Consider the following 22,907-nt stretch of genomic DNA (forward strand, 5'->3'; position numbering starts at 1 on the left):
TGAAACATCCCTCAGCCATCTCCAAAATTATGGTCAAGCGTCTAGCAATCAAGGGCCAATCACATTCCAAACCCGGGCACCCCTCATCATTCCAGGCACCCTCGTTCATTCTTACCGTGTCATGAAACGCCTGATAGTTTAGACAATTGGAAATCGGTTCCGGCATCCAGCAAATGCAAAGTTCATCATGTAGCACAGAGAAAAAAACAACAACGATCATTTAACGAGTACTGTTTAACTTTTCTTTTATTAATCTTCATTTGCACCAATCGGAACGCATCGAGCATCACCCTCCCACCCTATATGTTTGTGTGTTTTCTTCTCGCTCTCCATACCTTCATTCCGTTCGTTACTAAACCCCCGAGACCGGGACAGGGATTTTCATCTGTTTGCCTCTGTTTTCTTCCGATTTTCACTCCCGATCTCTGGGTAACGCGCGTTTCCATTGTCCGCACACTCATGTCGAGCGTCCATCGTCGTCGAAACGCACCCCGCCTTCCCTCGCAGCGGTTTAGTCTCTTAGTGTGAATGAGTGTTTTTTTAACGGTGTGTGTGTGTGTATGGGTGTTTGTGTGTACGTGTGCTGGGTTGAGCAAACAGGTATAATATAACTTACACTACTTACACAGACTGGGGTTTGCTGGTATTGGCTACGCATTCGCGGTGAAGGGAAAAGTTTCTTTTTTATATAATTTATTTTCTGTTTTTTTGCCTTGATTGCTCGGGTGCCATGTTTTGTCCGCTTCCCCCCACCCAGGCTCTATCTATGTGATAGAAGCGCTTTGCACACTGTTAAAAGGGGGTAGGAGAGTGGGATAAAAACATTGAGTTCGATCGGTACTAAATCCTTGAGACAATGATACATGCAACTGTTTATCCATTTAAAAACATTCACCTGTTCCAATACACATTTGTAACTATTTCCTCCCCCTTTCTGCCCATCCGTTTGCCTGATTTATGCTTCGCTATTGTGGATTTTAATCAGTGTAAATATACGGCATGCAACATGCTTTACATTCTATTGCATCCTCTGTTCGGTAATTGTTTGCGATAATGGAGCATTTCACTTCGGCTTCACTCTCTGTTTTGTTCCGTTTTGCAACTGGTATTTCATGTTCTGTGTGGTATGGTATGGTTGTTGCCGTTTCCTGTGTTTTGTTCGTGTCATCGAAGCTGATCACGCTATCGCACAACCGGAAAGCCGCACACAACACACGGTTGCATGTAACGGTTGAGATAAACTTGTCGAATAAAACAAAGCACACACACATTCATTACATTGCTTTTGTCTGCTCTATACATTGGCTGTGTGTTGTAGTTCAATACCTATCGGCGAACCATGTGGAAAACGTGTATCGAAAGCGCACAAAGTAATTGCCTCTCTAATGGACCATTTCACGCAATTAGCGTAATATGATCTTGGTTGCCAATTCGTAGACATTAAAAATCCTCTCACTATAATTAGCAGCAATGTGATGCACAAGCATCCGAAATAGGCGGCATTCATTTCTCAGTTTTTTGTTAACATCGTTCTAGTTCCATTAAGGAAGTGTGCGAACGCCATGCTTCTATCTCGATACATTCAAAGATGTGACAGCTGAAGAGTTCTTTCGTTCTGAATAGCCTCAAATTTTTCCCCCTTGTTCATATGGCAATGGTTTCGCTTGGATGTGCTTTCCACAACGGGTGATAAAAATGAACACTCCCACACACACACACACACATCCGCCCAAGCCCTCGAACAACACTTTGCAAGCCACCGTTGCATATGATTAAATACAGCTCCGTGCACTCCAGTACAGATGCACGTAATTACACATTGTGCCGCTTCACTCGACCGTAAAAAGTGCAGTAGGCTCCCAGGGACGTTGTCTTCTTTTGCCTGCGCTAACCTTGAGCACATCAAAACCGTGCAGCGCACCACCATTGGAAGCCAGCACAACACCGTCGAAGCATCGCGCAACCATCCTTTCCCGTACGCGCTCGGCCTCGGGATGCCCGTTTGACAGCTGAAGTGGTTGCAACAAAAGCGCAACGACCATGCACCGGAAGCGTCTGCCTTCCTTCCCAACCGTTCCCCCAGAACATTCACTTCAATTCCGGGCTCTTCAATTCTGTCCCCGCTTTCCCGCCCCTCGCCCAGCGATCTAATAAGATAACGGAAGGGCGAGAAGAAATAAACATCCTTTTGCGTGGGCTTTATGTGGGCCAGCTATCGGTTGGTGCAAAACTTTAAGCGCTTCTTTGCGCATTCAAAGGCAGTGAAAAGAGAAGCGCGAAACAATAGACGCTGGATGACGGCCGTGCAGAAGCGCCCGGCGAAGGACAAAGCGCAAACACAAAAACACCCCTGCCAAACAGGCGCAAATGCGCGTGATCGTACCCGGGAAGAACCAGGCGACAACAATAACAGCGAGCGCCCAACGAGAAGTGGATTCTGTTAAGCACGCTTAAGCGAAAGCCCCCCTCGCGAACGGGGAAGTACAGCGGCCGGCCAAGTTGAACTTGAAAGTGCTGAGGGAAAGGCGTTACATCTCCATTGCAGCGCGCCATTGTCTCGATGCGGGCGCGGCAGCGAAGTAGACATCGAGTGGACATCGAACTGGGCCACACTATCGACGGTGCCGGTGCGGGTGAACACGATGAGCGAAGACGTCATTAATACGGCATCCAGCATCCTTCACCTAGATTCGCCAGTGCAAAGGCGTAGCAAGCGTGCACCCGGATTCGTTGCAGCGCGAGCACGACTTTATCAGCATCGCGCTAGCACGCCATTTTCCCATCGCCTCCTGTGGGTAACGTTTTCTTTCCATGCTCTCTAGCATGTCTTCCCTTTTCCCCGTCAATCAATGGTGGTTTTTAATTTGATCGAACTTTCACGGGCATTCCGTTACACTGCCGCTGCATTCAAGTCAGCGGGAAGAAAGTTTCTCGGTTTTCTCGGTCCTCTGAGTGGATGAAAAAACGGAAATGAAAGCAACGGCGCCCATGGAAATGGGGTGTGGCAGTTGTTAAATTCGCATGAATGGGGAATAGTTCATCTCGAGTTTCAATTAAGGATGTTTTGCTTAAAAGCCGAGACGCATACAGCAACGATGGATCAATCCAGAACGTTTTTTAAAGGAAGGTTGGTTAATGGTCAAATTATACAACGATAATAGCGATGCTGTGTCTAGTAAAGCAAGTCTGAAGGGCACATTTAATGAGTGTTCTTTATCGACCAATATAAACAAGTTGGTAAAGCACCAACGCTGAGGAATAGAACACATCTAATCCTTCAAGCACAACACATGCAACAACACATTGCCGTTGGCCAAAGTCTCACCAAAGATCAGCCATAGTTTATATAGCTCTTCCTGTGCTCAAGATTCCTGGAAAGCAAGTCTTCTGGTCTGCTCGTTCAGTGCATTGTTACGCTCTGTTCTTCCTGGAAGCAAGCTCACAATAAAACAAAACCTCGTCTCGTCTGTCCCATCTTCGCGCACGCCCGCAACCAACCGCCGCCGTAATTGACAACCTCACGTTGATCTAATTACACAGCGGTCAGGAGTTTTCAATTCTTTTCGCTTCCCACTTCCAAGAAGCTGTCAGCCCGCGCGCTGTAATCGGCTGGCCCGGGGGGAACCGGGTCAACTGAATCTAAATCGTGGTGCTCCAACCATTCGGAGGGAATGAAAATGAGAGCGCATCCTTTCGTGCCACTTGACCCGAATAAAAGAAGCTCTTGAAATGGGTGAGCGTGCGGAACTTTGCTGCCCCAGCCCACCACCAACAAGGACAGGTTAATTTTAGCCAAGGCCAGACGACAACCCGATCGGTGCTTCCTGCTTTTGCTACTGCTTTGATTGATAATTAATGCGCCGTGGCAACGCCAACGCGAGAGCTCCCACAAGGTGAGCTTTGAGCAGCTTTATTTAATTCACCCAACAAAAAACCACACACGACGACACAACAACGAGTCGGCTGGATGATCGTGTCGAGGGGAGGATCGTGTCTGTTTGGGGTGTGTGCGTGTGAGTGTGAATGTGTTCTGTGACGTGACAAAACGGTCACTTCCAAATCCTTTTGAAATCCGAATGTGCTTGCTTTCTTTTTTGATAACAACAGTATATTTCACTTTCGATGGGATTTGTGTGTGTGTGTTTTTGGTTGATTTCCTGCTCGAAACAGATTATTGTCTCAGGTTGTTTTCAGTTTATTTTCATGTCCATATGCTTGTCCATATACTGGTTCGGGTTTGGTTTATACTTTTGTGTTCCGTACATGTATATTGTGTTATTTCATTCGTACAGTTGTGCGTTACAGATTTCCGACGCATTCCGAAAGCTGCTTCGAAAGCATTTAAACGGCTTCATGTTTCATGTCCACAATTTGCTTTGCTTATTAGTCTCTTGCTCTACCTTCCTCCAGCTTCCAGTTTCACTTTCTCTTCCTCGCTCTCTCTTTCTCTCTGTCTCTCCTTCTCAACCATTCTCAAAATGTTAGCATTCGATGCGTTACGATGGTAAACAAGGCTGTTCTGTTAACTACATTCTGTTGCGCACATTAAACAACGGTAAACTGGCCAACAACAACATGGAAGTAATGGATAATACTACTACAGCTAACACTATCACTACCCACGACTATAGTGATTTATCAACCCCTCACTGCACATACGCATACACACACACACACACATACACACAAACGCACACGTTCGCACACTTTTCTTTCTGTTTTGGCACACACACTCTCGCCCTGCTCTCCCATTTTGACATGCTGGTAAGAGTTAGTGTTGAAAGGGGAAAAAGTAAACCTGCTGTCAAGGTGTGTGTGAGTGTGTATGTGTGCACGCGTGTGTGTGTATGTGTGTCCTTTATTTCTTTGCCATTGGGTGGGTGATACAAGGGCGTCCTACGATTGGCCCGTAGGATTACTCATTTTCTTTTATATCAAAACCACAAACTTTAACAAACACCCTAGCCTACATGCCGGACACAACGGAACGGAACCTGCAGCAACCCTACACAACGGTCAAACACAAAAGGGGGGGGGGGGGGGGGAAGGGGGAGGGCTAGAAGCAAAACCGTTTCTTTTTTGTTTTATGTGTATATTCCGACCGTCAACTGTCAATGCACGAACGGAATATCGGGATAGAGCAGTTGAGAGCTGAACGTGAACCGATCCCCTTCCCGAGAGCTCCGCGGTACAGTTGGAGGTGCCCTGTGTTGCCGGAAGGTGTTGTTTGGTCGGCTTTTTCTTCACGTTCACACTTAAGTAAGTTTATATGGGACAGGTTTTTTTTGCGGGGTTTTGCTCTTAACACTGCGTTATACTCTGCCGACCTTAGTACGAGATGCTGCTATAAACGATATGTGTTCACTAGAGTGCGTCACTGCTTGCACGCGCTTCAACGTTCCTGCCGGGGAGCGTCCTTGTTTGTTGCTGAACTAAAATCACCGCCAAGAGACAAACTGCAGTGCGGTGAGCGAGCTCGCAACCAACCCCCTTGCCCTGTTCGTTCACGGCAAATTGTTATGTTTCGTTCGTGATCGTTCGATTTTTTTGTTGTTTTTGGTATAATTTTCCTTCCTTTGTTTTCGAATTCCATACATCTTTACTGGCTCGTGCCTCGTTCTTTATTTTCTCTCTCTCTCTCTCTCTCTCTCTCTCTCTCTCTCTCTCTCTCTCTCTCTCCCTCTTTATATTACTTGTTTGGAAGCTACCGGATGGCTCTACTTAAAACTCTAAGTATATGTGTGTTGCTGATTTTTCGATTTATACACTCAACCATTTATTCAGCTTTTGAATACTTTTTTTTTTGTTCTTCTGTTCAATTCTTTTGTTCTATTTTCTCGTTCTTGTTTGTGATTAGCCTTCCCTCTTTCACACACATACACACATACACATTCGCTCTATCGCACTCTTACAGCGTGCCCGAATCATGCAACTAAGTATCGCTAAGTCTCTTTTAGTAGTTTAGAAGTTTAAGTTTAAGTAGCATTAAGAGTGTTGTTTTTTCTGTACTAGATAGATGTGTTTTGTGTGACCTTGTATGTGTGTGTGTGTGTGTGTGTGTGTGTGTGTGTGTGTGTGTGTGTGTGTGTATCGGTGTGTGTTTTGTTTGAGTGTGTACGTTTTACTTCTATTCTCACGGTTTTTCCTTTGTTTTGCCGCGCCCTTTTTCTTTCACTTTAAAAGATATTTATGCAGCTTGCTCGCTTTGCTTCTAAAACTAGCCTTTGCTTTGTTTTGTTTGGTTTCTTTTTTTGTTTGTTTGTTTCGTTTGTTTTTTTTTTTTTTTTGTTTTTGTGCCCCCGCTAAGACGGCTGTGTAGAATTGGTGTGTAAGATTTTATTCCATTGCTCGTGAGTGTCGTGTGCTGTGCTTTGACGTGTGTTTTTGACGCAGTATGAACAAGTGTGTGCCCGTAGTAGTTGTTGTTTTCGTCCTCTTCTTCTTCTTCTTCTTCGTCTACTTCTTCTTCCTGTTATCGAGAGGCGGTGCGAATCAGGTGCAACAAGCGTACGATGGGGATTGATTGATTGACTACTAAAGGGTACGAATCGTTTTGTGTAGACAGACAGAATGGAAAGCGTTTTTCGCGTAAATTCAAGAAGAGGACATTTTAAGTGTGAAAATTTGACGTGTTTGGGAAAACCGAGCGCCCAAGTAGTAGTGGAGACCGAGTTGGCCGAGAAGGTGAGTTACTATTCGAAGCTGATTCGGGGCTAGGCTGTGCCGCATAAAACAAAACGCTCTTCGCTGACGCCCGCCCGGGACATCAGTGTTAATCCGGTAGCTTCCCCTAACACTGCCTTTTTTGGGAGGGTTTTTGGAGGAAGGTTTTTTGTTTGCAATCGGTTTGCTTTTCTCTCTCGCTAATGGTCGTTCTGCCTCGCCCGGTGCCTGGTTGGTTCGTACGTTCGCTCGCTCATTCGGGTGGTTTTGAGGTCCGTTTCGATGGTAATGGTGATGGTGGTGGTGGTGGTGGTGGACTCACACTCGCGCTTCTACCACATTTCGCCCGTTACGCCATTGGTTCTACCGTCGCGATGGCGCAACGCAGCAGCTGATGGTACGGGTAGTGGTGATGGTGGTGGTGGTGGTAACGGTCGGTTGGTAGTGGTAGCTGGACACACGCTCCATTATACACGCTCACTACGGCTACTGGCCACGAGCGACGCGCCGCGCGCGCAGGACACGAGACTGGTGGGGTTGGTGCTGACGGTGGTGGTGTTGGTGGTGATGGTGAGCACGCTCGTCGCGGCCGCTATCCGCGCCACCGCAGCCATTGGCGTCGGCGGCGGTAGCGGCAGCACCGGTGGAACAAAATCCGTCCAAATTCTAACAGCCGGGGGGCCTTGGCTATCCATCGGCGAAGTGTCCTGGCCCCAGTTGGAGCTTATCTCACTTCGGTTCGCCCATCGTCGAACCGACCACTATGATCAGCACGATGAACACGGCTAGCAGCACCAGTATACAGCAGATCGCCACGGCCACCATCGCACTGTTACTCATTCAACTAGCTGTTTTGGGAAATTTTGGCTGCTACAAAACGCCCACCGCACACTGACGCACGGGCCTCTCCGAAGCGGGTGGGAGGCAGGCCCCCACGGACACTCTCACACACACGCGCGCACGTACGCACGCACACGGAAGTATGCACAAGGAACGTGCACAGGTAGAATGCACAACTAGTAGACCCCGGGGCAAGCCTGGTCTCAGATCATGATCCTGCGATGCGATGAAACCGCACACACGCACACACGGATCTCGCTATTAGCACACAGCCAATACTAGCACACGTCGTATGCCGCTGGGATTCTTGTGGCAGCCATCATAATCACATACACACACGCTTGGAAGGTTGGTTAGAAGCGAAACTGGAACTGCAGCGATACTTGTTGCTTGGCAAACGACACCATCGGTCAAGTCTGCTAGTTCATACGTCGGTCAGTGGGAGCACTGCTCGACTGCGCCTGAATGTTAGGCTATCTGCACAACACAACTATCAATCACTGTTCACTCGACTCGCCGGTCACTGGAATACTGGAATGCCACCTGTAAATTAGAAACTGTTACATTACACACACACTGCAAATTGGATTTTCATTCTTGGGAAGCTGCACCCAATCACAACGAATCACTTGTCCATTCCGTTGTACTGTTTTTGCAACGCATTCAAAGAGCAAGAGAGAAACAACGATGTCCAGATTCACATAGAGAGAGAGCAAGAGAGAAAGAGACGTCGTATAAAAAAGAAAACATAACCTTAACGAGTCTAAAATTAGTACTAAAAAACATTACTCCGATGCTCGAATCTTCGAATGATTGAAGTTCACCCGTCCAGAACTCAACGAAGAGCTTGAACCTGCGTTAGAAGCGTTAGATTGATTCCTCCACTGGTCAATACCCAAAAAAAACTAACAAATCGCCAACGTACCGCAACAAAGAAATTTGTTTTCCCTCTCCAATGTGTGTGCGTGTGTGTCTGTATGTGTGTGCGTAGCTCAGTGTTTTGCTTTCGGGCGTGATTGGATCGTGTGCACCACCGCGTTTGGTGAAACCGGCTGGATCTGCTCAAACCCATCGCCAAACGTCTAGCTGCGCGTTACTCAAATGAGAAATTTCAATCATGTTTTGGCTCGTGCTGTTGTTTTCGTTTGCGGATACGGGATGGCTGTTCGCTCTTCTTACTGCCGCCCAAACTCACCAAACGGGAAGCGGAATCTATAATAGCAAAACACACAACCACCCCACATGACGAAGCGGAATGAGGGAAGCGGTTGTTTTCCACGGCTTCTTTTTGTTGTATTTTTCAAATATTTACATGCATGCAGAAACTCGGGCCCCGTTTGATGTGCATTCCTGAGAATGGTTTCATGTTTGGCAGCGCTTTACAGCTTTGCCAGAATCAAAGCAAAACTTTACTTCCAATAATGTATTGTGTCTGCGGCGTGCATATTGTTTATCTCATTTAGCGAATGTAATTATCTTTGTTGTTTTTCGATCGTGAGCAAAACAAATTCAAAGACATTCTACAACACTGCAGCTACAATACGAATGAGAACGCGAGAAAACAAGGTTCCTGCTCTACTCCTATACGTTTCATTGCGCTTTCGACCATTGTGACCTTCACAAAACTCTCCGGACAGGCTCTCTAAACATGATATACCTCGGGAAAGAAAGAGAATACATCGCCCACCCCGATATTGTGCTTTATGGCACAACCCGCCGCCGCCCAATAACCTTTTCCGACCGGCTATTAGTAATTAAGGAAAATTTACGACACAATCGTTATTAAAACAAGGTTTGTCCATCGATCAGTAGCTCCCGTTCCGGGACATTCCGGCCGGCCAGCCGGCTGAAAGAGGATTCAGCAAATACCTTCGCGCTCCTCAACTGCAACGTAGCGTTCTAAACGAGCTTAAACAACCGTAGCCCCCTCCGGTAATGACTTTAATCATTTTCCCCGAGAATTATCAAACATAATCGAACGAAGCATCGTATTTGTGCTGTGTTGTTTTCCTTTATTTAATTAAATACCATAAGCATCTTTGCAGCTTCTGGCATGTAGGCTCATGTCTTCGGCGTGCAAGAAAACATTATCCGGTACAATATTTTCCCGATGGCCCTGAGTCAAAAGATCCATAAATCTCGGCCTAAACCTTTTGCGTTACATGCTTCACCAAACCCGCACTAAAGTCGGTACGTTTGATCTATACCACGTTGGCCGTGGTGTGTGTTTTTTTGTGTGTCTGTATCTACTCCAGCAATCCGAGCTTCAACCGCTCACGTACTCACCGGAAAGGCACCCAGGAGGGAATCGAGCAAATCGACTACTCGAACACACAATCCCATAGACACACGTTTTACCAGAACATGCGTATCCACCCGCAACCCAAAAAAAACAGGGGATGGGAAACGAGCAGTCGATGGTTGATCGTAAAATGAGCTAAAAAGGATAACTGCTCGCCCAGTTTGGCCCGGCCCAAATCAGCCCAAAGGATCAGTAGCACGTCAGCCCGGCGGGGTGTCGGAGCCCGGAGGGTGGCTAGGCAACGGTGGGTCATGAAAAACATACCAAATTTCACGCACGATTCAGCACACACACACACACACAAGGGTGCGCGGCAGAGTCGGTACGTGGTGGTGAAATGTGTGTAGTTGTATTTTATAGATCTCCCAAGCCGAAAAGTGCACACCGGATGATGAGGGTGGCCATCGATTTTCCGACCATAAGGGCCGCCGGAATGCGTCGCGGCAGCTGGAATGGAGGTGGGAGGTTACACCCTGGTTACACCGATACCATCGACTAAAAGCCTGGGCCATTGGCAGGTAGACATGAAACCGTACCGCCGCTAAAAGCCGACTCACTCTTCAATCAGCAACATCTATCAGCGGCAGACGCCACACATTACATCCGAGCTGGTGGTCGCGTAACATGACACCGATGGTCGTAAAACGGTGGTTGAGCAAGAGGGACACGAGGGGCGGGAAATGTAAAGATGGCACAACCAGTCTGGCAAGAAATCAATACTTGTCTTCGGGCACCGTACAAAGCATCTCGCTGCTCTTCGAAAACGAGAAAAGCCACCCGCAGGAAGGCCCATGGGAAAGTGGGGTGCGGGAGGGCGGAAAGGAGGCAACAACCGATATTCCGATCCCGGCGAACGATTGCGTGGAGTCGCTTATTAAATGTTCGCACCGAGGCGGGAGTGCGCAGAACGAGATTCAATTATCCTATCTCGCTTTTAATCTTTCTCGCGCACGCTTCACAACGGCCGTTGATCGTTTTCCGACGATTGGAAAATCGGTAAAATATGTGCTCGCTATAGAAAAGAGCACAGCAAAAAAGCACTGACAAAACCCCCCTAGGATTGTATTCTATTCTCATCGCCAGACGGTGACGCACACACACACACACACCAGTGCCACACAGTGCCACACATTGATTAGATGCAAATGTACCTTTACATCACGTGCAAAGAGCTTTCGGCACTGTCGTCGCGATCCGCGGTGTTCCAATGTATGAATATTCAAGTGTCCCGGTGCCAAATAGATTTTCCCGCCCCCCCTCCCCCTCCCGAAACCCCACACTTCAGGGTAAGAAAAACACTCCAAACAAAAGCCCGAAGGAAAACAAATCCGTTCAAAGCTCGCAAACGCGCGGAACGGCTACTGCTGGAACTCGCTGATAAGAGGAAGCGGAAGGGCAATCAGGTGCAAACCATTCGCGAACGATTGTTTATGTGTAGTGTGTTCCTCTGTGTTTGTGTGTGTTTGTGTTTCCTACCCATTCCCCCTTACAGACGGCCACCATGACGAATGGGGAGACGAATTTCCCATTTGATAAATTACCTTCGCTCTCTCACTGGTCGCGTATCCTTGCTCACCTTGGACACGCTTTTTTGACCCAGGGTCCGTTTCAAGTGACTATTCCCTTCAACCCTTCTCACCTGACCATCATCTCTTCCCATCTTCGCCCTCTCTGCTTCAGCCTTATTTACTCGGCCGAAAACGGGAAGGAACGCACGCGCGCAAACGCTTCCTTCTAGCTCGTTTTGCTCTGTCTCTCTCCCCCACACACACACACAAACTCGCTTTCCAGCTCGAAAATCGCTTCGCAAGGTCAACAACACTTTCGCGCCCGTCCCGAGGCGTGCCCGACCCGTCTGTGCGATCTTTCAGGTCGCCCTTCGTTAACCTTTTGGATTTAATGGGTGGCGTCACCCCCAGTGACCCTCGCCGGTACGGGGAACCCACCTTCTGCCGGGTTTTTAATGCCCTCCGGAAGTCTGGAGCAGGGCAGCTGTGTGACCTACGGCCGAACGCCATTACCAAGCAGCGGGCCTCGGTAGCGGATCGAGCAAGGTGATGTTCGTGGAAATCGGTTTCAGCTTGTCGCGATTTAGGAGTGGCTATCCATTAGCGTAAGAAAGTAAGAAATCAACCTGGTCCGGGGTTGGTCGGGAAAGCATTAAAAGTTGCTCCGTCCAACGATGACAGACCGAAATGACCTCCTTAATTATTAATTCGACAAAAGCAAGGCAATGAGCAATGGAACTTGCTGCTTTAGGTGGTACTTAAAATTTCGCGGATTGTTACTTATACATTATTGACACTGGGGCCAGCGCAAACGGTCAACGAGTTGGGGACCTACATTTTCTCCGTTCTTCCAGCGAATGGCGTTCGAGAGGCATTGCCTAATGAGTAGGTTTCACGAACAATTGAAAGCGATCACAATCACTTGCCAATAATTGCTACTTGGTTCGTTCGTTCCTGTGCGCCATGACTCTATTTCAAACTTTTTTTCCCTTTGTCACTCCGAAACGGGATTGTTTTCTGACTGGCTCCAGCTCCCTGACCTTATCCGTCCGATTTGGCCCGGCCCACTCTGTCCCAAACTAATGCCCCGAGTTCTTCGAGTAATTATTTTCCATCCTTCACCTTCACTGATTTTGGAGCAATCAACGAGGGCTTTGTGTGTGTGTGTGTGTGTGTGGAGTTGCCCCAATAGCATGGCGGGAAACTATTTTCCGCTCGAAGAAATTCTCGTTACCCACGAAGGGGAAGGGGAAGGAGGCTCAAAGTGAACCTACCAACTGGAACACTCAGCATTGAAGCATTTCATCCTCTGTCTGTGTCCATCAGCGGGAGTGTGTGTGTGTGTGTGTGTGTGTGTTAACCGGGATTACATCATTCAAACTCTACCAGCAGAAAGCCACGTGATTCATAGCGCACCAACGGCGGACAAAAAAATCCCCACCCGGTTCACGTGCACATTAACAGCAAAAAATCAACCCCAGACGGAGAAACTCAAAACAGACACGGCCATGATGAGTGCCATGCCATGGCTGCCCGGTTCGTCCGTGACGATCAAGTGCTCGGTACGGCCCGGCTCGTTGCTCAGACTCCACACGAGCAGCAAAAAAACACACACACACACACACCGAGCTCGTATTCGTATCGTTTCGATGAATCTGCAAACGGAAGCCGGTCACATCCGGGTTCCGGAGCGCTCCGGGAAATGGAAACTGTTGTTTTCAGCCCACATCTTCTTGTGCCCGATGCTTCAAACCGTACGGTGCGCGGCTCAACCATCCTCCCACAGGAAGCTCATCTTCAGCTCGGCTTTCGGCATTATGAGGCGAGGATTGCGGGGTCATTTGGGGTATGCCGGTGTGACACGGGTACGTTTCGTTGTGTTTCATCGACATCGGTTGCGTTACGTGTGAACGCATCGTTTCAATTTAACGTCTGCAATCTTGCTTTCGTGTGCGGGCTAAGAGGGAAGCTTGGCTTTGCAAATGTAATGCAACACATTGTGCATGGATTCAGCAAGCTAATGAGTTGCCATTTGCTCTTGCTGTGCATGGTACAGTTTGAGAGTTTGCGAAGTTTTTAATGGCTTCAATTTCAGTGCAACCATTTCGCATTCGGGGGTTTCCTGTTTGCATCCACAAAAAGTGCATCCATAGCTCACCCGCCACCAACCTTTTGAACCCAATTTGAGTGCGATGATACGATGCGCTTTTATCCATACCATAGCGTTAATTAATATCTATTATCTGCATATAATTTGTACAAGTGCAGTGGAGCACTGAAGTGGCGAGGAAATGTGCAAAGCTGTGTGCTCATCCACACATCCGTCCCGCAACATTCGCCGGAAAAAGACCGACCTCCGCAGCAAAACATTTAGCCCTTGCCGCAGCATGGTAAGTGTTCTGACCGAATTTCATTAGCGCCAGACCCGACCGACCCGATTGCCCCACGCCACATTTTGGACACGGGGATGCCGAAAATCCCCCCCCCCCCCCCCCCCTATCATCCCATTCGCAACGTATTGCAATGAATAAATTATTTAAAATCATGATCATAGCACGTTTAATATTAATTTGTTGCGAATCGCCACCGACCGTGGCGTAAGGAGGGGAGAAGTGAACCACAGCACCGAATTATCAGGTTTGGTTGCCACCTCACCAATGCCAGTTTGGGCCAGAACGTTGGTCAATTTGACTGTTCGTTGGGGTTACGCTCCACAAAACATTCGCTTCATTTTATTCAATCATTGGGTGGTGTGTGTGTGTGTGTGTGTGTGTGTGTGTGTGTGTGTGTGTGTGTTGGATTCAATTTGCAATCAAAAACACTGTCACGGTGTGGTTCTGCTCCGACGTGCAATGAAATGTTGCTGTTGGAAGCAGAAACAAATTGAACTACTCATTTTCCATCCCATTTGCCCGATTGATTGGAGCATTGAGAAAACGGGGAAAAGAACAAGATTCAAATGAAGATTACAATATTTTCTACCTTGTTGGATTTGGAGCAAAATTAAACGGTATTAGGTCCACATTTCAGGATTTAGTCTACGCAATTGATGTCTTTTTGTTATATCTGCGACTTCATTTAAGGCTAAGAACATTTAAGCGTCAACCTTATTACGTACGAAACCCTCTAGGCGTAAGAGTTGATGACACTCTGCAAGCAAAAGAACCGTGCTGATATTTTCAATCTCCAAGATCATAATTACACCGAGACATTGACCGAGAGGTTGTGCGAAGATCTTTGGACCTCCAATGGAATCTTCGATCTCAAAATTCCATTCCATTGCGCCGACATTCCATCTTCTCCGCCGTCGAAAAACAGACAGCTTCAAGTGCATAATGTTTCGCAAGATCACAGCGCCCGCACACACCAATACAAACCCAGCAAATCTGGGTCTGGTTTTAATTTTGAGCCGCGCGAAAAGTTTATAAATATCTTCCTATAACACCGCTCAAGCCAGACCCCGCCAGACCGGAACAGCGATGGATTTGGTTCCGATCGCTGTTGTTCGGCAATCGATACCAATGCTCGATGTTCTATATTCCATTCCATTCCACCCATTAAAAATATCTCCCAACCTGTGTGTGTGTATACACACGTGTACCAAAAGGACCAAGGACAGCTGCAACCCGATCCGGTTCGGCTCAGCCACTCAAACCATTCGTTTGTTGCCCCGTATCCTTGACATAATTTCTACGTGTTGTGTACCTTTAAATTATCTGCGACACAAATGCGTTTTCTTGCCCGGGCCGGGCCCACCCCAAATGCCATTTCCATCGATGCGATTATTCAGAGAAAATCAATCCAATCATCAAAAAACCCCCGGACGAATTCAAACGGACGTATTCAAATTTATCGATTATCTGCTTCCCTAAATCTATCCTTTATCCATCGGGGAAATATATTCCCTCGCTCCCTTTGTGTGTGCCTCTCTCTCTCTCGCTCTCGCTCTCTCTGACTCTATCTCTTTTTCCATCAAAGACTTTACACTCTTTACAGCTTGGTGACGCTATTTGCGATCACAGATTTTCCTCTTTTTATTTTTGTGCCATCCGCCATAGAAGCTCAAAATGGTTCAGAATGTCTATTAGAAGAAGAAACTGGCGTCTACCGAAAGCATTCCATCTCTCCCGTTGATTTCCTCTCACCTTGCTTCCTCCTCTGCCCTTCCCTGCCCCAGCGACACACACACACACGAATTGATGATGCGGCAAATTATTTCCCCTCAACTCACGACGGCCAACGCTTGAAGGACTTTGTTTGTGTGAGTATTGCTGGGGCACTTGTTCACCTTCTCCGTCCATTGCTCCCTCCATTGCCCTCACGGTGACAGCAATAATGCCGTGCCGGGCTTTGAAAACTCAAGAGTTTATCCACCGGGACACCGGGAACGGTTTGATGGGGAGACGGGGGCGTTGTAAAAGGACGTCACTGCGCTACTCCGCACCCGAGCAGCGGAACCGGCCGACGGCAGCTTATTTTGCAAGCTATTTTTCTCCATTTGCTGATGCCGAAGCTGCTCGCCATTGCCGGGAGAGCATGCCCATTCAAATATTCACTCTCGACGCCGCTATTAACATCCCTTTTCTTGGGTGCGATTTTTTCGTTTGCTTCCGTTCCATTTTTTTCTTTTTTTTTTGTTGCTTCCTTCCAGTCAAACCCTCAAAGGCCCGGATCTCTTCAGACGGTTGACGGTTGAAGGTGACGAAGCTCGGGGCGTATGAAATTGCCCACTGTCGTAGCGGCGCATCGTGCCTCAAGTGGCAAGTGTAAGTGGCACGAGACTCTTTACTAGCAAACGCACAACGCACGGACAGCTCCCGTAGCCTGGCCCGGGTAGGTGTAGCTAATTGGGAAAATTGCCTCAAACCTTGCGTGGCGGGAGCTGGGTATTAAGTACACAACATTGATTGATTCTGTGCAAAGTGTTTTCCCTTTTTTTCTCCTTCTCTCTCTCTCTCTCTATCTCTCTGATTAAATGCTTCACGTTTACACCGGTTTATCGCAATCTGACCTTCCACCGTGGCGGGATTATGCAATAAATCTAAAATTCCGGGTCGTAAAGCTCGCACGATTTATCTCGTATAAATTGATCGAACGCTTCACGCTTTTGTATGCTAAATTTCACCCCCTTTTTCTCGTCCCCCGTCCCCGTTGGAGTTGGAGCGTTTATGCAAATGTGTATGTTTTTATTTCTGTCACTGCGCCACCCGATAAAACACGTCCCATCCAAACACTCGCCTCAGATAAATGTGTCCATTTTTGTGTGGGGAAAAGTCGACGCGCTGTTTGGGCACCACACGCCCTGCTTACGACCTAGCAAACAACTACACCGGTTCCACTCTCTCTCTCTCTTATCCCCTTCCCCTTGACCGATGATGATGATGATGATTTACGAGGCCCAAAAGCGCTAGCAGCACTCTCGGAAGGCAAAAGTTTTGTGCCACCACCGTCTCAAAGCCTCAAATCTACTCCGGCGTCTAAATCTGCCTAATTCGTTCCAATTCCGCGCGGGGCAGGAGGAAAACTGTTGCAAACTTTCTCCCCTTTCTCCACCCATTCCTCCCTCAATACAACCCGATATCACGCTGTGTGACCTTTCCGGAATGGACCATTACTTTCAACTCGTTCCCGGTCTTTGGGTGATATAATTTCTCATTTTCTTTCTTTATTTCTCTCTCTCTCTCTCTCTCTCTCCCGCACACTCACAGACACACACACTGTTTTCTCCACCGGGAAGGTGCACAGCAAGGGTAGGCGGAACACCCGAACTTTCACCCAGTTCAGGTCGATGCCGGCGAAAGGCTGCTGAAGTTGGGCGAGGATGACCAGGATGAGAGAAAAAATGCTGACATGGGGTGGAAAAGTTTCCTGTTTTGTTGTTGTCAAAAATTGATTAAACGCCACAAAGGATCTCTAATCTCGGAGAGGGAAGAGAGAGAGGATAATAAGCCACGCTCAAACCTTTTCCCCTGTTGCTAAATGAAACGTGTAAAATTGCGTATAAACATGAAAGGCCTTTGGCTTCCCTTTTGATGAAGTTATGATGATGGTCATGTTTCGAGCGAATTTGCGAGACGTGCGAATGCTAAATAGATGGCACATTTCGTTTGCCACTCGAATGATGACATTAGGCGTGTGCCCGAGGTGTGCCTTCAATATTTTATGCTTTCACCATAAAGATGGCGATGGGATTTGCATCTTACCAGCTTCCACGGAAAGGGAGTTCCTTTTTTTGCCTTCTCCAGAAAAAAAAACCATCCAACAAAACTAGAAACACTTAAGCAGCGCTCAAGTTTTGTTCACCGAGAAAGCACCGAGAAAGTTTCAATGACGAGGTGGAACAAAACTTTCTCCCCAGCGCGTTCTCGAGAATTGTTATGCACTTCTCGATCATTCTCTGGGGGCAATTTAACGAGCTCTCCACAGCGGAGAAACCGAACCAAAACTAACCGTTTGCCCGGGAGCTACTTTCACGCAGACTCACGCAGGCTGTGGCCAAAGTAAGAAGAAGAAGCAGGAAAAAACACATTGCAACACAATCATACACAAACACACACATAGACTCACATAAAAAACAAGAAGATTTCACTCGAGAATGGCAAAATGGTGGCCATCAAAGCGTCCATCGCCTGAGCCGCCTCGATTGCTTGCAAGGGGGCCGCGCTCTTTTATTATGTGCTTCGTTCGCTATGCCGGCCAATCGTTACCCCTGTCCATTATGGGGGGGGATGGTATGAGTAATCAGCATTTCCAGCAAAGGCCCACACTCAAAGACAGCACCACAACCCGGCAGAAAGGAAAAACGGAGGGCGGTGGCGAACTAATCATTCCTTCCAAACTTATTAACGTTTCTTTTGCCGACGACTCGATTTTGCTCCGCAAATTCGCACCGATCGTTCGCTTTCATTGGACCTGCCGACGAGGGCAAAGACGTCCGTGGCGTGATGCTAGCGAAGGGAAATGGACAGCACGATACTTTCCACTGCCAGGTTCCAGGAGGTTCTGCTGCCTCTAGTTCTCCCAGTTCGGCAGCTCTTATCGGATCGCGAACAAGAACATTCTTTATCATTGACGTCCGCAACCGGAACGTGTGCACTCGAGATGGTTATATACTGCTGCCTGTCCGCTGGCGCCTTCACTGGAGCGGCGGCGTGATGAACGGAGTGTGGCACACGCTATCGATCCTGCTATCCTGCTGCCCATCTTCAAGAGCGAAAGCATGCCCCCCGCTGCCCTGTTCCGCTGAGAGACAATAAAGCTTACGGAAGCTGAACCCAATAACGAAACAATCTGTATCCTCGTTTCGATTCCTCGACGGGCCGCCACGGGACGTATGAAAAATTATTGGAACGCTTCGCATTCGCCAGTATCTTGCGTTGCTGCCAAGGGCAGTTTTACTGCCAATGGCGCTCTGCTTCTCCTAGCCCTGCAATCCAAGCACAAACTCATACAAATTCAATTAAAGATATTCATCTCGAGGTCCCCGCCGTCTGCCCGTAATGGTGTAATTCGCCCTAATGCACCCTTAATACGATACTTCACCCTGCGAGGGCTGCGGGCGGCTGTTGTTGGGAAAAGTTCAATCATGCAAAGGGGGTGGAAAAATCGTTCAATAAGTTTCGTTTCATGATCGCCCAGCTCGCCCTTCCGTTATTGAAATTGTTTTCCTAATAATCAAACCGGTTCGGTCGGTGTGTGCGTGGCCGGAATGCAAATATGCAGCCACCTTCAATAAAGTGGCAATCATTTATTCATACTCCACCGCTGGAGGTACCCCTCGGCAAGCAACACTCCGAGGACGCCTACACACACACACAAACAGTCCACCGGAAGCTGCCAATGAACCGGGGGTGCGCCCGGAAGAGCAAGAACCGCTTCGCTGGCATCGTAATTAATGAGATGCCATGAATATTTGATGCATGAGTTTAGCGGCGTTGGCTTTTTGGGGGCTATGCGCGCGAGTGTGTTAATGCGCCCATGCCTCCCCCGCTAAATGATGGATGTGTTTGTGGCTGCACATTTAGTGTATTGAGTCTTGTGGGGGGGGCTGCAGGCCGCAAAGGCTTCAAGGTTTTTCACTCGTCCCCAGCGCCGTACGTACAAAGGCAATCCGTTTTCTTCTCGAACACTCTTTCTCGACTGACGGCGACAGTATTTGCATTCCAATGCTCACTCACCAGCGACGGCACGAGAAGCTAAATCAATTGCTCGCGGCTGTATGCTTTGCTTTTCTACACATTACATTGCCCCCTCGCCCCCTTTCCGCCTGCCCTCCATTGCGATCTTCGATGGCAATCAATTGCGAATGAAAAGCGATTCATCTTGCGATGAAGATTAATGGTAATCTTCCCGGTAACGGTGGCAGCATTCGCTTGCCGCTTTTATCCCGTCGTACGACCAGCCAGCCAGCAACAGCAGCAACCCGCTACCCCAATGATCGGGCCACAATCGTTCAGCACTGCCAGCGAAACGCATTCGGTGATTCATTTTTTTATCTTCCGTAGCGTTTTTCGATCGTTTTTTGCCTCATAAAGTGTGTGCCAAGTGGAGTAGCGACGGCGCGAGTTCATAAGCAGAACCGGTTCGGATGGCGTAACCAACCAACACACACACACACACAGCGTCCACAGACAACTCCATTGCGCTGGAGATGGCGGGGCCGCCCGACGAAACTCATACCACTGGGGTCCCACCGGTGTTTACTTAATACACACTTCGATAAACACAAACATGTTTCTATCGCCCGCTGATCGAAGTGAGAAAAATAACTCCCGGCTGGGTGGAGCAAGGGGAACGATCCATCCTACCCCTCTTCCACTCCCCCCCGAAAGACATCTAACGCAAACTGGAGGATGCACGGAAGCGATGAAAGGCTTAGCGCTGAAGAATCGACGGTTGGGAAATGGGAAAAAACGGGGGGGAGACAAATTATGACCCCCCACGGACCGCTCGACGGCTGGTTGAATCACGTGAGCTCAGACGGGACTGGGGAGTGGATGACAGGGGTCGAACTTCATTATGGATGCAGTAATGAGCTATATTCGGTCACTTTGCTGCGCCATTTTCCCGGGACGGCGGGATGTGTGTATTTTGGGCTGCTGCTGCCTTTGCGCTCGGAAAGGTTATCGAGGCACTAATGGATGGCGCTTGTTGCGCTTCGCAACTACCGATACGACAGCGTGGTGTGGTCCTAGCCCTACAACAAGAAGTTAATAGCGGTCCCACTATATGTGTGTGCTTGTGCACCCTACTAAGTTCATTACCCCGCACGGGGACCAATTTTCGGTACCGTACGGGTGAAGGGGTTTGCGTGCCAGAACACTTCCGTTTTGGGGCGCGTAGTGGGTGAGTGCGCATCCCGCAAACACGCACCGAGCATGCACGCAACCGTGCTTAAGCAGGGCTGCTAGTGGGGGAAGTGAAGAGTTCGTTTTTTATGACTCCTAAACTGCTGTGTCTGGCGAGAGCCGCGCTGTTGCTACGTGTTGAACGAGTGTAAAGGTACTTTTGGACCTTTTTTTTACTCTCTACCCTACAATTTGTCTACTCATCGTGGTCGTGTATTTTGGGAGCGAGGAAGGAAAAGGAGCACTGACACCTCCAACACATCCCGGTGAAAAAAAGGGACGTTTCTTTTTTTACAAAACCCCTAAAAGTGAAAGCCACCGGTTCGGGCGCTAGGAATGCAAAAGTTAATTTTGTGCTTCGTTTATTTAATATTACAGCAAAAATGTCCAAAATCCAACCGCCCACTCACACACACACATACGAAGGTAGAGGAAGCCAATGTTAACAACAAAAGCGTGGCCAATTGGGGCGGAAATTTAGAGAAAGACTTCAAAAGCTGCCAGCTCTTTTAATTACGTTTGCATTTTTTCTGTCCTTCCTATTATCAACTGGCTTTTCTTTTGTTTTTTTTTTCTTTTTTCTTCTGTTTCCGAACCATTTCTTTGCCAACACTCTCTTTTTGCAATGGTCCAATGGCTGAAGCGAGGGCAAATATGTAATACGCACACGGTTTGCTACTGCCCTCCCCGTTTGCACTTTCCACCTAAAAGCGCTTACATCCCTTTTCGTTACAACCCTCTCGATCTCTTGCTTTCTCTCTCTCTCTATCTTTGTCTCTGTAGCCTTCCTTCTCGTACGAACGGTGCTGATGCTCGGGCTAGATTTCACCACATCCGATGCATCGACCATTCGATGTGCCCGATTCGAAGCATCGTTGCCATCATCATCGTCTGCATTAGAGAGGCTCGATGCACACAATCCTTTTTGCGTTACACAGCCTCGGTCGTCCCCCATGGGAGCGTTCTGGATCGCACACACACACACACACACTCACTCACACACGCGCACAAGTACAAACGCACTCTCTCAGGCAGTAGATGCGCGCGTGCTCATTCCACCAACATCCTTCATCACTGTGTATTCACCATTTTGATTAACTTTCCATGACGTTACACCGCTGTGCAGGTAGGCTGCACACTGTATTGCATCCGCTTCTCTCTGTCTGTCTCTCTCTCTCTCTCTCTCAATCTCTCTATGTGTCTGAATTCAATCACACGGATAGTTTCTGGGTTCGATCAGTGCACGGGCGAATGAAATCCAATTCCACGATCACGAGCGTCATCACCCTCACATCACATGACATCCATGGCCTAGGAAGCGTCTCGCACCAACTCTTTGCATCCAATTACCAGGAAACAGCATCCCCTGATTTTGAACCGATGCGTTAACAAGCTTTTCAACAACAAAACAGAGGGAGGGGGGGGGGGGAGAAAGCCCACACACTGGTGCACAGATACACACACACACGCGCGCTCTCCGCTACGTCCGCGGAAATCCCCCGGGAATGAATGGTCAACGCTTTTCCCGTCGGTCCGGTTGATGCGGTGAAGTCAATCCACCACACGGGGCCTGGCTACAGTGGTCAGACACATACACTCACGCACGCGCTGGCCTGTTACACGAAGGAGGGTGGCTGCCACTGTTCCCAGCTCGGCCGACGAAAATCGACTGACTGCACCGCGCGAGCCTGCGAAGGTGACGCGCTCGCACCAATCCAGCCCGGACACGATCGAGCGCTGGGCCCGACCGCGGGTTCGTACGCGCTCGACAGTTCGGGTTCGGGCACGAACCATCGCAGCGCGCGGAAAAGCGGGGAAATTGTGTTTTCCAGCAACTCACACGCGCACACACCCTGAAGGCGCAGTGAGTGGCACCACCAAGGGCAGCGTTCCAAGCGTTCTGGCCCAGCAAAGCGCAAAAGGGCACATGGCTTTTTACATGTTCCAGCATCCAACACAGCGCAGCTGAGTGGCTGAGTGCTGAGCTCCCCCTTCCCGTGAGTGAGCCGTTTCTGTCCATGGAAAGCATACATTGAAGAGCTCACATTGGGAAGGGGGCAAAGAAAATGTATTTTCCATCGGTTCATTCTTACGTTTTTTTCGCTGTTTCTTCTTCTCCAGACACTCCCGCAGGAATGACACTTACTGGGGCCTGGGTTTGACACACCACAGCGTATGAATGTCGCCCCTGGATACTCGAGCTGGCTCGGGTTTTCACACGCCAACTGATGAATGGTGTCGTTTACA

General features: G+C 48.5%; 2 protein-coding genes across 18 annotated transcripts in view; both read right to left on the reverse strand.

Moving 5' to 3' along the window:
* The window catches only part of LOC1281762 (cubilin), an 87,408-nt gene that overhangs the window by 31,604 nt on the left and 32,897 nt on the right, over nt 1–22,907 (reverse strand). The window lies entirely within an intron of this gene.
* On the reverse strand, nt 220–22,399 carry LOC133392256 (uncharacterized). Its single transcript, XM_061652298.1, has 2 exons — nt 22,256–22,399; nt 220–8,046 (listed from the first exon to the last, which is right to left on the reverse strand). The coding sequence occupies exon 2, from the start codon at nt 7,501–7,503 to the stop codon at nt 7,393–7,395; it is 111 nt and encodes a 36-aa protein (XP_061508282.1). The 5' UTR covers nt 7,504–8,046; nt 22,256–22,399; the 3' UTR covers nt 220–7,392.

This window comes from Anopheles gambiae, chromosome 2, assembly GCF_943734735.2.
Source record: "Anopheles gambiae chromosome 2, idAnoGambNW_F1_1, whole genome shotgun sequence".
NCBI classification, from domain to species: domain Eukaryota; kingdom Metazoa; phylum Arthropoda; class Insecta; order Diptera; family Culicidae; genus Anopheles; species Anopheles gambiae.

What these genes read in the sequence shown, in the direction of transcription:
- LOC133392256 (XM_061652298.1), bottom strand. Translation starts at nt 7,503, where the DNA reads ATGAGTAACAGTGCGATGGTGGCCGTGGCGATCTGCTGTATACTGGTG.